This window comes from Bactrocera tryoni, chromosome 3 (assembly GCF_016617805.1).
Source record: "Bactrocera tryoni isolate S06 chromosome 3, CSIRO_BtryS06_freeze2, whole genome shotgun sequence".
Lineage (NCBI taxonomy): Eukaryota > Metazoa > Arthropoda > Insecta > Diptera > Tephritidae > Bactrocera > Bactrocera tryoni.
The window spans coordinates 62,714,214-62,730,127 of record NC_052501.1 but is presented as its reverse complement, the minus strand read 5'-3'; the positions used below and the strand labels follow the sequence as shown (position 1 = coordinate 62,730,127).

The 15,914-nt window shown below is 37.7% G+C and overlaps 1 protein-coding gene across 1 annotated transcript in view; it reads left to right on the top strand.

Moving 5' to 3' along the window:
- The window catches only part of LOC120772317, a 62,203-nt gene that overhangs the window by 8,992 nt on the left and 37,297 nt on the right, over positions 1 to 15,914 (top strand). The window contains 2 exon segments of the mRNA XM_040100834.1: positions 3,888 to 4,323; positions 4,468 to 4,746. Of these exon segments, the coding sequence (XP_039956768.1) occupies positions 3,888 to 4,323; positions 4,468 to 4,746 (715 nt within the window).

The window sequence follows — 15,914 nt, the reverse complement described above, 5'->3', positions numbered from 1 at the left end:
GCGAGCGCTGTAGGCGCGAAGGTTTAGTCATACACCACAGCTGGTATCGTGGTTCGAATGTCACGGCAATAGCTATAGTCACTATACAGAATAGTCCATATGCTAATGTTTTATGAAAATCATATAAAATTGTTTTATTTTATTATTATTTTTTTGTTTAATTAGTTGTTCAATTCGTCAGACTAGCGCTATTGACTTATCTTATTTTCTGATTTTTGATTTTTTAATAACAAATCTCTCAAAAATGGTGCCACAAGCTACAATGAGTGTCTGCAGTAAGATAAACTTCGTACTGATTTAAGAAGATATTTATCTGCATTTTGATTGGGTAGTTATACAAGTAAGCTACGCTATAGCTATTTGCTGTAGAAATCCCATCTAAATAATTTGTTCCGACATTGTAACCTGGTCTATGTCGAATTTTGGGAAGAAATCTTGACAAAAAAAGAATTTTCCTTATAAAAACTTGATTTTGACCGATCAGTTTGTATGGCGGCTATATACTATAATAATCAAGGTAATTTACGTCAAATTTCGTGAAGATACCGTGACAAATAAAATAGTTGTCCATACAAGGGCTTGATTTTGACCGATCAGTTAGTATGGCGGCTATATACTATAGAAATTTGATCTGAACAATTTCTTCGCAGAATGTAGACATGTCATGGAAAATATTATAAGCCAAGCTTCGTGAAGATATTTTGTGAAATAAAAAAGTTTCCCTTACAAGGACTTGAGTTTTATCGGTCAAATCTATGGCAGCTACATGCTATAGTTATCCGAAATCGGTGGTTCCGATTGTGAGCAGTTTCTTCGGGGAAAAAAAGATACAGACAGACAGACAGACGAACAAGGCTAAATCGACGCTTATCATTTATATACCAGATGCATATCGTTTCCTTCAAACTTAATATACCCTATTAAGAGCATAAATATTAAGTCCAATGAATTTTACTTCCATGCGAATTTACACTTACCTTAGTTATTAAATTAGTAGCATCAATAATGAATGAAAAATTTCTTCCAGTTGGTACTTACAAAGAGTATACTTCATGCGTTATAAATTGTCGAATGCTTTCATCAATATTTCACTTCAGTAAAGTGTTGGTGTATGAGTAATTTACAAGAGTACTTCAAAGATATGCAAAGTAAATAAAATATACAAACAACAACCACAAAATCTGCCTTGTTAATACAGGAATCAAGAATTTCGCGCGCAACATTACCAACTCATCGAGTGAATACTTAAAATTTACCACTCGAAAATCTTCCTCCACAAATTTCTTCGCGCGAAATATATATATTTTTAATGAATTTAAATGGAAATATAGCGAAAATATATCATGAATAAATAAAGCCATACTCAGTATATATGTATGTCCTTATATGTGTTGTACTCTAGTTATGTGTGCGAAGAGTCCTTGAATGTTCTTGCTTTGCCACTACCGTAACCATATAAAGTTTTGCTATTTTTATTATGGTTTTACTATTAACAAATGCTGCAATAATTTATGGTAAAATCTACTTTTAGGCGCAACACACAGCTGCGCTGCATTAACGCCGTGATTATGCGCGCTTTTCAAAGTCAATACAACTTAATGAGCTTATGCCTGTGCGCCTGTGTATGTATGCAGTATGGAGGATAAATATTTATAAGTTTAGCATGCATGAGTGGGTGCATAAGAGTCTTAAAAGTGTTGGTGAAAATTCCACTTTTAAGCTATAAACTAAAGTCAGTGAAGTACTCAGCTAATTTAGTAGGCGTGGGTTAAGCTGAATTCAGTGCAAACAGAAGAGGAAGCAGTTAAAGGTAGCTTTCATTGTGTACAGATTTAACTTTTATTAAAATAGTAATAACTTTCTTCTAAAAAGTTAAAACTATAATTCTGGCACGATACCTTGAAATCTCTCAAAAAAGATTGCAGTACCGAAAATCTTCATGGAGCTTAATTTCTTGGTTTCTCATCTAATTTTTTTGACCTCGATCTTACATTCTTGGATAAAATTGTAAATCGCGTAAAATTGGGCTGGGCACTGATTCGTATTCATCGAAGAGTCGTAAAACCAACATATTACTCGCGAGATCAAAAAATTAAATTCGGATTTAGATGAATTTCAATAGATCGATCGATGATCTTTGATATATCTGCAAAGAGAAAAGCCATTCACGGCAAATTTTGTTTTGAGTTCAAGCGAAATATATTCCCAGAGGAAGGAAAAAAATATTTAAAATACGGTTAAAAGTTTTTATTTAAAGTTTTCCGGATCCCGCGTGTTAAAGGATAATTTCACCAACTTCCTTAATTTTTTTCCATTTCTTGAACCTCTCCATTTAGTGAAATTACAAAGTTTCTTTCAGTGACATCAGTTATATTTCTTTAGGTCTTAAGAAGGATTTAAAATGATCTCACACCATAATCGGTCATTCTGGTGCATGGGTGGTGTACCCTGTAAAACACCCTCCCTTCTATATTTAACTTTTTCCTTGCCCCTGGACCGCATTCACATTACTTCAGGACAAGGTTTTCACATTGTAGATCAGTTTCCACTCACCCTGCTTTCAGAAATGCCTCGGAAATAGCCGTGACCGTATAGCACCTGTCTTGAGTAGTAGTTCACCTTGCCGTGTTTTCTACTGATATTTCTCTCAAGCAGAAGCCTTTGCTATAAGTCAGTGTGCAAAGATCAGTCTCCACTGCAACTATCGTTATACTTAGCGATAGTCAAGCGGAACTAAGGGCGATCTCAGCATACGAGTATAAGGTTAATTCGCTTTTAGTGGAGGAGTGTATAGGAAGGCTGAACCGTTTATCAGTGTGCAACCGGGTATACCTAAACTGGGTGCCGAGGCATAAAGGGGTAGCCGGCAATGAGCTGGCCGACGAACTAGCCAACTCTGCGACAGCGTCCAGGATGATGGGGCCAGATCCATGCATTGCAGAGGGGTCCCACGCTTTAAAGAAGTTTCGCAAAAAAGGAGGTAGTGGAGAGAGAACAGCATTGCCAGCAGCCAGCAGAAATGCGTCATGCCAAGCTACTTCAGGAAAGGGACAACCTTGCAATGTTTAAAAAAATTATCAACATCCGCCGAGACAAATTCCGCCTCCCTGTCGCACTATATACGGGGCACTGCGGGCTCAGGAAGCGCTTGTCCAACATGGGCATAGTTTCTTGCGCAAACTGGCGGTTCTGTGACATGGATTGCCCAGCGATTTGCAGAAACAGGCTCAAGGCCCTAGGTTCCATCTACATGGACAATGAGTCTCATTACCTCAATCGCGCCCAGCAGGTTCCTGGAATTGTTCAGCATATTGGATTACACTCCCTTGTCCAACGATCGTGCCAGAGTTCAAGTATTTGCTTCCTCCCCTGTTGTCTTCTGGATATATTCTATACCTTAAACCGAGCGCTGTAATGACAAACATTGGATAAAGGACAAAGCCAATCTCTGACATTTATAATGTCTCCATTAAAGAATTGTTAAAAATATACTCTCATCTCTCTGAGATGATGACAAAATCGATCTCATTCCAGAAAACGCGGATCGCACTTATAAACTTTTGAGAGCCAGAGTCGTTCCCTTCTAGAAGAGCGATATGTCCTAAGGATAAACACTTGAAAGCTACAGAAAGAGTTAAGGAAAACACTCGACTTAATAATGTTTTTCCCGAAGTCATATACATTTCCAGAAAAGGAAAAAAACGCTCACCCTAAGCTCGGTCTGTAGTCGTCTGCTGATTTCGCAGTCGAAAAAATTTCTCAATTCCTATTATAATTTTCCTAATTTACAAAATATAGTCAATATTTTAAACTAACTTAAATTCACTTTCCTACATCTCTTATTTCTTGTTGCTAACTATTAATCTATATATGATTTTTTTTTACAGCAAAATGAAGATCGCTTCACAACCGTTGAACTGCCTGCCAGCGCTAAAGTGCCGAACAACAACAGCAATGTCACAACCGCAGCTGCCACAAGCACCAAAACCGTTGGCAGTAGCGGCAGCGCACAACACGGCAAAGCCATCAGCATTCGAATCGGTGGTGATGGTGGCGGTGATGGACCAGGCGGCACAACTGCCTGCGAACCCATCGATGTGATCACCTATCCACCGAACACACCAACCACGCCAGCAACTAAAGTCGCCATCGGCGGTGGTGATTCGGGCGCAGCGCTAATTTCGCTCGACACCGGCGATCCTAATGAACCGGAACGTGGCAATTGGACGGGCCGTTTCGATTTTCTACTCTCACTGCTCGGGTACTCGGTGGGGCTGGGCAATGTGTGGCGCTTCCCGTATCTTTGCTACAATAATGGTGGCGGTAAGTTCAATATTTGATATTTGAAACAGGGAAATCAATTAATAATTTCACCAAATTGCATTAACATCCATTAACTTTGTCACTCCAATTCTCATACAATATTTCATTCTTGTCTCTAATATTTCGCTCTTATTCCTACTGCAGGCGCCTTCCTCATACCCTTCACAATAATGTTAATTATCGCCGGTCTACCGCTCATGTTCATGGAGCTCTCATTCGGCCAGTATGCCGCTTTGGGGCCTGTGGCCATTTATCGTCGCTTCTGTCCGCTGTTTCGTGGTCTCGGCGCTGGCATGGTTATCGTTTCGGCCATTGTAATGCTCTACTATAATTTGATTATTGCCTGGACAATATTCTATATGTGCGCCTCATTTCGGCGTGAGTTGCCATGGCAGAACTGTGAGGCCGCATGGAGTACTGAAAGTGAGTACAAAAACAACTATCCGCTTGAATGTTATATAAATTTATAATTTAAATAAGTGAAATAATTTGTGTAGCGAATTTCGCGAAAACATGCATTAAAACTTCGTGTGTCGCCTTCACTTGTTCGAAACTTTTTGAGCGCAGGTTTAAAAGTTTATTTAATGCTGTGTAGCTTTCAGTCCATTAATTGAAAAGTATTGTGTAGGCGTCTTAATTAACTTATAAGCTTACCTTCACGTATGCGTTTGTTCAGGGTGAAAACTTAGATTTTATTAAAACTCATTTAATCGGTTGCGCTGTGGGATTTTTAGGTTAGGTTGCGTAGGCATTGGAAGATACAAAAAGACGGAGAAAAGATGAACGCAGTTAATGAAATCAATACCATCAACTCCGACTTCCGAACAAATATTAACTGAAATAGTAGGAATGGCCGAACTTCGTGTATAACCGAATAATGGAATTTCAAAAAAATTGCGTCACTACGCCCATTGTGTAATTTTGAAACCGGCTCCTATAGAGCTTTTAGTATTCCTTTAGTGAGTTAACGCACTTTTAGTGGTTTTCAACATGAGCCTTATATGGAGAGTCGAGGGGGTTTCAACCGATTTCACACAGTTTAATACCATCTGAGAATGTACTGAAATGATTCGTTCTAAACAAATTTGGTTAATAAAGCTCTATTGGCTCTCTAAGCTTATTAGGGGACGGGTCACGCCCACACAAATGCCACTCTCTAGAAATACAAGCTTTTTGGTAGCGAGATAATAATCCGACATTTCCACCTGAAATAATAATCTTCTCTGGGTGCCAAGGGACACGTCTACCAAGTTTCATCATATATCTTCATTTTTCTCAAGATATCGATTGTATGAACAGCCGTTCAGACAGACAAACGGACAGACATTCTGAATTCAACATCTTGATTATTTTAATCTGTCTCACTTAGTTTTTGGTGTCAGAAACAACGTGTGTTATACTCTGTGCAACATATTGGCAGAGTATAAAAATTGATTTTAGCAGTTTTGAAACTCTCAGAAGCTTTTTTGACTTTAGTTTATTGCCTCATGACTCGGTAGAACTCGACTAGATTATTAGTTGAGTATTTTCATATCAAAATGCAAGTAACGAGTGGGTAATTTCGAATATAACTGAATATTTTATACTCTTGCAACTTGCGAAGATTAAAGACCGAGAAATTTCTTCAGGTCTTGGCAAAACCTTATACTGTGCTTTCCAATAAGAGTGATATAATTTTTATACCCTGAACAAGGTATATTAAGTTTGTCACGAAGTTTTTAACACCCAGAAGGAAGCGTCGGAGACCCTGTAAAGTATATATATAAATGATCAGTATGTTGAGCTGAGTCGATTTGGCCATGCCCGTCTGTCTGTCTGTCCGTCCGTTTTTAAGATATCGTTTTGAAATTTTGCAAACGTCACTTTCTCTTCAAGAAGCTGCTCATTTGTCGGAACTGCCGATATCGGACCACTATAACATATAACTACCATACAAACTGAACGATCGGAATCAAGTTCTTGTATGGAAAACTTTTGCATTTGACAATGTATCTTCACAAAAGTTGGCACAGATTATTTTCTAGGGCAACAACGTAATCTCCGAAGAAATTGTTAAGATCGGCTTACTATAGCATATAGCAGCCATAGAAACTGAACGATCGGAAAAAAGTTCTTGTATAGAAAATTTTTGCATTTTATAAGATATATTCACAGAATTTCATATAGATTATTTTCTAAAGCTACAGTGTAATCCCTGAAGAAATTGTTAAGATCGGTTAACTATAGCACATAGCTGCCATACAAACTGAACAATCGGAAAAAAGTTCTTGTATAGAAAACTTTTGCATTTGACAAGATAAATTCACAGAATTTCGTACAGATTATTTTCTAAAGCTACAGTGTAATCTCCGAAGAAATGGTTAAGATTGGATTACTATAGCATATAGCTTCCATATAAACTGAACACATAGTTACTAAAAGAAATGCACCTGTGAAGGGTATATGAGCTTCGATGCAGCCGAAGTTAACGTTTTTTCTTGTTTTTTTTTTTTAATTACAACACACTAGTTGTTAGGGGAAATTAAAATGTTTTTTTTATTTAATGTGTAGTACAATCGGTACAATTAAGTTCTGAATATAACATATTTCAAGTGTCCCCCATGACTTCTTTTGCAAGAATAAACTCAATGAACCCAATTTTCTTTACTATTTACTTATTTCACTTAATCAAGTCGTATGTCATGAATAGCATGTTCAATATTGACTTCTTCAGCTTGAAGTGAGATTGGTTTATTGCTAAAGACCAATGACTTCAAATAACCCCACAAAAAGTGGTCTAATGCTGTTAAGTCACAACTTCTTCGCGGCCATTCAATGTCACAATTTCGGTAAATAATCAAATCTCCAAACTTTACTCGCACTAATTCGGTTGTTGCACGTGCTGTGTGGCACGTAGCCTCATCTTGTTGGAACCAGACGTTGTCAAGATCAACTTCTTCCAATTAAGGCCATAAAAATTTGGTTATCATCGGTCTTTACCACTCTTAATTGGCAGTAACGGTATCCACCAGCTTCATTTCGAAAGAAGTACAAACTGTCAAAAGTGAGTCTCATCAGAGAAGATGTTTTCTTAAAAAAAGCATAATCGTTTTCAAATTGTTCGAAGGCGAAATCAGCAAACTCATGACTGATTTTACTGTAGTCCAATGGCTTCAGTTCTTGAGTGAGAGCAACTTTATACGGATGCAAGCCCGAATACTTTCTTAAAATCCGCCAGCTTGTGGTTTGAGACAATCCCGATTCTTGATAACGTCTGGAAATCGACAAATTGCGGTCTTCAGCAACATCTGCCCAACCGGCAACGAGTCAGTCGGTCGGTCGCGTCCCGAGATATGTCAATTCAACCTAAAAGTTAGCGGTGCCACGTCCATTGCCCAATTTTTATCCCGGGTCCCATAAAGCCCTCTGATACTATCTTGGATGTAAAATTGTATGTTTCTGGCATATTTAGTTATTGATTTATCGCACTTTTAGTTGATTTTAACTGTACCGTGATATGGAAAGTCCATCCATTTTTACAGTGTCGATTGGGTGTTAATATTTATCGTGAGCAAATTTGGTTGCTGTACCGAGTTTCATCAAGATATCTTAGTAAATCAAGTCCTTTCCCTCAACTGTGTCCTTGTATTTGGCCCGCAAGGCCGCAAATATTTACAGCTTTAGGTTGGGTTAACTTTTGAGAAGTGATTGTGAAATTGTTACCTTCAATAGATTCAAAGTTTCTTTTCTCCAAATATCAAATACTATATATTCCCATTATAATGAATCTGGAGTGCATATGTGTTTCTTTAAGCTTCTTGATCACTTCAGAAAAACTTGGAACCAAATGAATGATTTTAACTTCCACAAAAGATTTTTGAGGTGAAAATACTAGACGTAAATATAAATATAGTATAATACTATAAAGAAATTTGTCAACCCACCATAATAAGTTATTAATGTCTCTTTTATTGAGTTTAGCTGGTTAATTTTATTGTATAGTGAGCGGAGAATTGACAGATATAAATAGGTGAAAAATACGTCGAGAACTGCGCATTTAACATGCTATTTTGAGTTTACATATATTAGCGGTATTGGTTTTGTGATTAACATTTAGTACCAAAGCCATAAACTTTTTTATTAAAAAGAAATATAAAAGATGTAATAAAAATCTTAATTAAATATGATATTACTTTTCTTAATAAGTTCTTAGCGCCAAAGGGTATTTAACGATTTAAAAGGCATGCATACACATATACCATACACAAATGCCATATAAACGAAATAGAAGTAGAAACTGAGAAAATCTAACAATTCCCATTCAAACCCGCCTCCCCCCATAACACTCAACCAGCAATAGTATTATCAATGACACTCGCTCGTTGGAGCCACGCACTCAACCCACATAAAGCGTATTGTCGCGTCTTTAACTCATCGCTATCGATTTCTTGTCTCGCGTGCTCAGAAAGTAAAAGCAGAAATTGTGTAGCTACGGAAACGGAAGTGAAAAGTTAGCAATTGCCCATGCGGAAGCATTGAAATGTAGAGCGCGTAGACATTAAACGCGCAGGCAAGCTGCCGTACGAACAGGAAAGCAATACAAAAGCACACAGACTCGTAGGCTCACAGCCTCCTAGTTGAAGGGCACACCTAGTACATGCATACACACATAACCTTATTGAGCTACCATGGTGTGTACGAAGTGTGGCGGGAGATAAAGCATTTTAAGGTTGTTCTTAGTAAACATTTCAATTGCAACTGTGGATAGTGGCGCTCAAAGACACGCAACACATTGCATGCTGATTGCTGTTATGCGCCGTTTTTCATTTGCTGGATATCGAGCAATTTCGCAAAGATCGCCAACAAACGATTCTGTTAACGGCTCACGTTACGCTTATTTTGCTTTCACTGAGCACGTGAGGAGAAAGTAAGAAAGGAGAACATGGGAATATGTACCATGTATTTATGTATAGTATTTGTACATATATGGAAATAATCAGAAAAATCATACGTAGACCCACTAATGTTACGACTTTTGGAAGAGGTAGTTACTTAGATTTGATTTGGAATTGCAGAAAAGAGCGACATTTGGCAACAAAAAAAGCGCTCTTCTGCCATGGAAACTCACGGGTTTGCACTTCCACTAACACCACAGCCAGATTGGTCAAACTGCTGACACATCCTCCGCATTCCGGCTGAGTGGCTCTAGAAGAATTACTTTTGAAAAAATCTTGCGCTGAGCAGCAATTTGAGTTAATTGAGGAGTTTATGGCCACCACGCAAGTCTACTTTGCCGGCCTCCAGAAAACATATTTTTCAAATGGATCAAAGCAGTTGGAACATCGTTGGATGTTGTGCATCGAGACAAAAGCTGAATATGTTGGGAAAGCAATCGCGTTTTTTTCTAAAGTTTTCTTTTTCTGTAGACTAAACATTTGACGGACCGCCTTTGTACAGGTATATGAGTGAATTTGGTTTCAGGCATCACATATTTCAAACAATCCACCTGATAGCCCACTTTAAAACTGACACAATTTAACATACATATGTATATGACTATTACTACTCATGTCTCCTTGACAACCGTTACAGCCCCGTGACTTCGCCCTAACCACCTCACATTTTATGTGGTTAAACAATTGATTATAAATTTCAATTAATTTCAGGAACCAAATTACAGCCCACTCAGCAAAAATTGACGCGCAGTAAAACCACAGCAGTCACACCCCGCTTACGAAGCAGACTCACCTACTAACAAATTAATAAATGAAAGCAATGAAATTCTGAGAACAACAGACGAACACATTGTTGCCAGGAATATGACGTAATGGAAATTAGACCAAAACGTCGGCGAAAGCTAGTAAGGCACTAGGTTTTTATACAAAAATAACAATAGCAGCCTTGGAAAAATGACGAGTGCTTTTTTTACTGCAATTTGCTTTCGCTTCAAACGCTGAAGCACTTCAAAAGCTCTAGAGTGTCTACTCCGTTGGTCTTTCGCTGGCAACCAGCTGTGGTGAGCACTTGAGTTAAATTGAGTAAGGAGAGTGGGGGTGATAACAATAACAAGTTAAAAAAAAAACTTTTTCATGCAAAAGAAGAAATACCGTTAACTTTCGCTTGCACCGGAGCTATAATACCATTCACAGGTGCATGTTTTATGGTATAAAAAGCTGCAAATAGAAAAGTATCTTGATCTCAATCGATCAGTTTGTTGACAGCTATTTGTTATAAAAATCCGATCCAAACAAATTTTTCGGATATTGTAGCGTTATCTTGGATAATTACCCACGCCAAATTTCGCAAAAATATCTTCTCGACTTAGTTTTTATGCATTAAATTATACTGGTCGAATATCGGTGGTTTCAAAAAATTAACACCTTCTTGGAGTGAAAAAGATGTGGGCGAAATGTCGAAGATATCTGTAAAACTGAGAGACTGGTTAGCATATACCAGTATACAGACAGCCAGGCGGACATGACTATATCGAAGCAGCTCATCACGTTGGTCAAACTTAATATATGTACCTTGTTCAGGGTATTAGATAGTGGAATACACCAAATGGCACAACAAAAAGCAACTGAAGATGATGAAGCATCTTAAATGCTTTTGAACTGTTATTTACGCGCACAGCGTGCCGCTCAACTTCACTGCTGTTTAGAAGCGAATTTCACAAAGTTAAGTGTTATAAACTGTGGACCGGGTAGTAAAAGAATGAGTTCAGGAAATCATTGTCTACCTCAGCCTATTTACACTTTTTCACTTCTGATTTCATTCATTTGCCTACCACGTCTCTTGCACACACGCAGCCACAAGCCATAATTTATTATTATTTCGCTTTTTGAAAGCAACTCAAACCTTAGACAAGTCGCCGTCGCTCAATGCCAGGCCGCCTGTACCAGAGCGTTGTATGGACAAATATTAAAAGAAAAACCTTGCGTTCTTTCAATTACACTGTCGCATCAGCAGCTTCCTTCCTTATGTTCTCACTATTAAAAGCCTCGCATTTTCGCAGTGAGGTCGCAATGCGAGGGTGTGCATTTAAGAGCGTTAAATTGCTGTAAACAGCGTTCCAAAATTGACTGAGAATTGTTGTGGGGTTATGTGTTTCGTTATGTGCTATTTCACATCCAGGTTATTATTTGTAAACCCTTCCTTCGTGAATGACTGAAATATTTGCGTGAATCAGCATCAACATTTGCATGAATAGCAGCTTCGGTGTAAAGTTTAATCAAATTGAGCTATTACAATGCATAACGATGTTCGGTTTGGCCATGCATTCTCTTACAGAGTATTATAAACATATGTATGTGTATTGACTTGAGTCAGTGAAAACTTTTAAAATCGTATAAGCCTCTAAGGAATATCATTCACCTCAATTTCAATTGGAGAAAACCTCACAGAATAGTCTGTTATCAATCGAGATTCCAATTTGGCTCAGCTTTATGAGTTGTCTACAGTGTCCATGGGAAGAAGTCTATCTAAAAGGCAAGTACAGTTCACTAAATCTTCCCATTATTAATAGAGGTGCCTTAAAGTGAGTATAGGATTTGTGTCACTTGGGAACAATATTAAAAATATTTGACCCAAAATATAGTAGCAGCTATTTTTTGCTGAACAATTATGCGTAGAATGAATACTATGTATGGAAAAGATTTTTAAACCAGCGCAACTCAAATTCCGTGGTCCAAGCCCCTGTCCGATTTTAACATTTTATAAAACCCTTTAAAACAGCAAGCTAATGGGAAGATAAGGTTCGGTAAGCACTGGACGGAACTGATTTACCGTTTTTGATATAAAATGTACCAACTGCTAAAGCGACACAGAGGTCTTAATCAATATAGACATCTATGATATCAATACACCTTTCCCACTGGAAGTATTTTCGTTCCCCAAAAAATTTTGCAATAGCAATGCTATTGTGTTAAAAGCCTAAACGGATCTTAGATCATTTTTCAGGCGCAAAGAATTAGATGGATTTTATTTAAATTTTGAACTTTGAGGTGGTTATTTTCATGAAAATATATTTGTGTACAATTTGTTTAAAAATTATGTCACCTCTACACAAAGTAAGTAAAAATATCAAAGTCATAAACGTGAAAATGTTCTCTCCAAAAATCCATTGATTGATTGATTACGTTCTCACCGGCATCAGTTTTGAAAAGATATAGACCGATGACTCCACCAGCCCACAAACCACACGAAACCGTTGTTTTTTGTGAAAATTAAATGGATGAAATGATAGCTCTTGAATCTCTTCAGATTGCTCCCAAATGCGACAATTTTTCTTTTTTACATACCCATTGAGCCTAAAATATACCTTATCACTATCTTCTTATAACTTTTAAAGTGCCCATAGAACGAAGCGATGTTGAACGGCTTTAGTTCTTGCACAATCTTTATTTTGTACGCTTTCATTTAAAATCTTGATGTAAAATGCGCTAAGTAGGTCCATACGCCAGTCCAAGTTGCTGCGAACGGCGCCGAATCAGCTCTCCACAGTTTTCTTGTACACTCTCGGCTACGGCTGCTATATTATCTTCATTGCGTGCTGAACGTGATGTATTTGGAAAATTATTATCCAATAATGAATTGTGTTGCGAATAGTACAATCAGTAGGCCAATTCACTCTCATAAAATTAGACAGTTAACTTTTTAAGCCTCACTGAATCATTAAAAGGCAGTATTGAGATATGAGTCCATTAAATTCTCGCAGCGCTCATTTTCAAGTGACTTAGTTTAATATACGAAGTATTTGCAGAAAAGTAAATTGTAAAATTATACAAAGGATATATTTCCAAGTTGATTTTAACCGATTTATTTGACCACGTCCATATTTTCAATAATATCATTAAGATTTCCATGTCTACATGGTTCCTTACAATGAAAATATATCCTAAAGTAACACTGACGTGAAATCAACAAGTTCTAAACTATACACAGTTTAGTGTATATATCATATTATCCTTATTACCAAGGATAATATGAACCTTACGCCCAACTGCTCCGTCGAGTGACTTTTTCAATAAAATATTCTCAAAAACAATTTCTATTTGGGTTTTCTGTTTAGGTCATTGATGTATTTAATGGGAAATGCTGATTTTTCAGTGAAAACATACTCGCTTGTTGAACAAACTTGCCAGTTAATTGATATGAGTGCTCGAAATTGGCCAGGTCCTTTTTGGTTGTATAACATATAACACCGATACAAAGACGACATTTTGAATGTTCTTAGAAATCAGAAAGTTTTATTTGTTGGAATATTTGACAGGCGAACGAAGCTCTTCCCTATATGCTTTTAATGAAGTTTCTTGATTTTTCCAGGTCGCTGTAAATTGTTTTCTTTTTCCTCTACATCTGCAAACATATTTCATGGTTCTTGCTTATTTTATTAGTATTAACATTGTTCTTGGCACTTATTGTCTCCCCGAAGCAAAGTAGCTTTATTTGCTGAGTTGTTTCCAGCATCTTATATATCTTATATTGGAACAGCTCGCTGTCACTCATGCCGCGCTCTTAAAGCTACTGACAGCCCTTCTTTGTTCAGCATTCGACTTCTACATACATACATATATAAACATGTACACGCTTACTCATATACAGTACATACATTTCTATATAACCGAAAGTGAGATATCTACCAACTCACTTCCAGTCTGTCACTTTCTATTATAACGGTTAATTTTCGTAGGTGTGTTTAAAACAAACACACGCAAGAATAAATTACTATATTATACGTCTACATATTTATTTATATATAACCATAGAAGTACCGTTACAATACTGTTATTAAATACATTATCGAAATAAGCTCCACAATAGACAATACAATAACAATGGCAAAGTCATCAAGAAAACCAGCATCATTTATGAAATGTACAACAACAACAATACGTAAGGTGGAAAATTGTGTTTTCGGTAAAACATTTCACTAATTTATATCAGTTAGCTGGAGACGGTTCTATACTAACAACTCCTCCAGTATCATACAGTAGCTACACACACACACCCATACAGACGTATATAATAGGGTGACCGTTATTTACTTGAAGTTATCCTGAACATTACATTCAGTTTACTAGAAAGTTTGTAACACCCACTAAAAAACTTCGGAGATCCCATAAAATACATATATGTATATAAATGGTCAGCGTCAACAACAGGTGCTACTTCGGACTGAGTAAGCAATTGAGAAGCAAAGTCCTCTCTCGACGAACAAAAACCAAACTCTATAAGTCACTCATAATTCCCGTCCTGTTATATGGTGCAGAGGCCTGGACGATGACAACAACTGATGATGCTTTGCGCGTTGCCAACGGCGAATATCGCATTCGATGGAACGATGATCTGTATGAGATATATGACGACGAACTATGTCCAGAAAATTACAAGACACCGGCTACGCTGGCTAGTTCATGTCTTCCGAATGTACGAAAACACTCCAGCTCTGAAAGTATTCGACGCCGTCCGCGTTCCACCGTTGGAAAGACCAGATGGAGAAGGGCCTGGCTTCGCTTAGAATATCCAATTGGCGCGACGTAGCGAAAAGAAGAAACGACTGGCTGTTGTTGTTAACTCGGCTATAATCGCGTAAGCGGTGTCAACACCAATAAAGAAGAAGAAGAAATGGTCAGCGTCATGAGCTGAGTTGATTAAGTCATATCCGTCAGTTTGTATATGTGCGAACTAGTTCGTCAGTTTTTGAGATATTGGTCTGAAATTTCGCACACGTGTTTTCCACCTCAAGAAGTTGCTCATTTGTCGGAACAGCCGATATCAGACGACTGTTTCATATAGCTGTCATACAAACTGAACGCTCAGAATCAAAAGCTTGTCTGGAAAACTTCTCTTGGTTCTCTCTATGGTTCTTATCGGATCACATAGCTGGTATATTCATCCAATTTGACAGTAGTTAATCTCCGATATAATCTGCGAAGAGACTATTCAGATCAACTCGGCTATAATCGCGTAAGCGGTGTCAACACCAATAAAGAAGAAGAAGAAATGGTCAGCGTCATGAGCTGAGTTGATTAAGTCATATCCGTCAGTTTGTATATGTGCGAACTAGTTCGTCAGTTTTTGAGATATTGGTCTGAAATTTCGATCCATATACGATCCAACAACGAGTCGAAATTATTAAAATTTACTACCACAATTCGGAGTCAGAGGCCTCAACTTTAAGAGTGCTACGTCCAATTTATGATCGTCATAATCGGCCTGTCAGATCAACAACTGAGCGTCTAATGGAAAAATTTTAATTCACAGGTGCAGTACAAAATGTTTCCGCGCCAGTGAGACAAGGAAGTGCCCGTATTGCTTCCGCTACCGCGGCAATTGAGGAAGACCCAAATTAGTCTCTCACATGTCGTTCTTAAGCGTTGGACATCTCGGTGGCCTCGTTGAGGAGAATTTTGCGAAAAGATCTTGGCCTACATACATACAAGATCAAATTGACACAAGAAGCTGCTTGACCACCATAATCGTCGTATGTTCGTGAATTGGGCTGAGCAACAACTTGAAAATTATCCGGATTTTCATCGAAAAATCATCTTCAGCGATGAGGCTAATTTCTGGCTGAAGGACTTCGTCAATAAGCAAAATATGCGTTATTG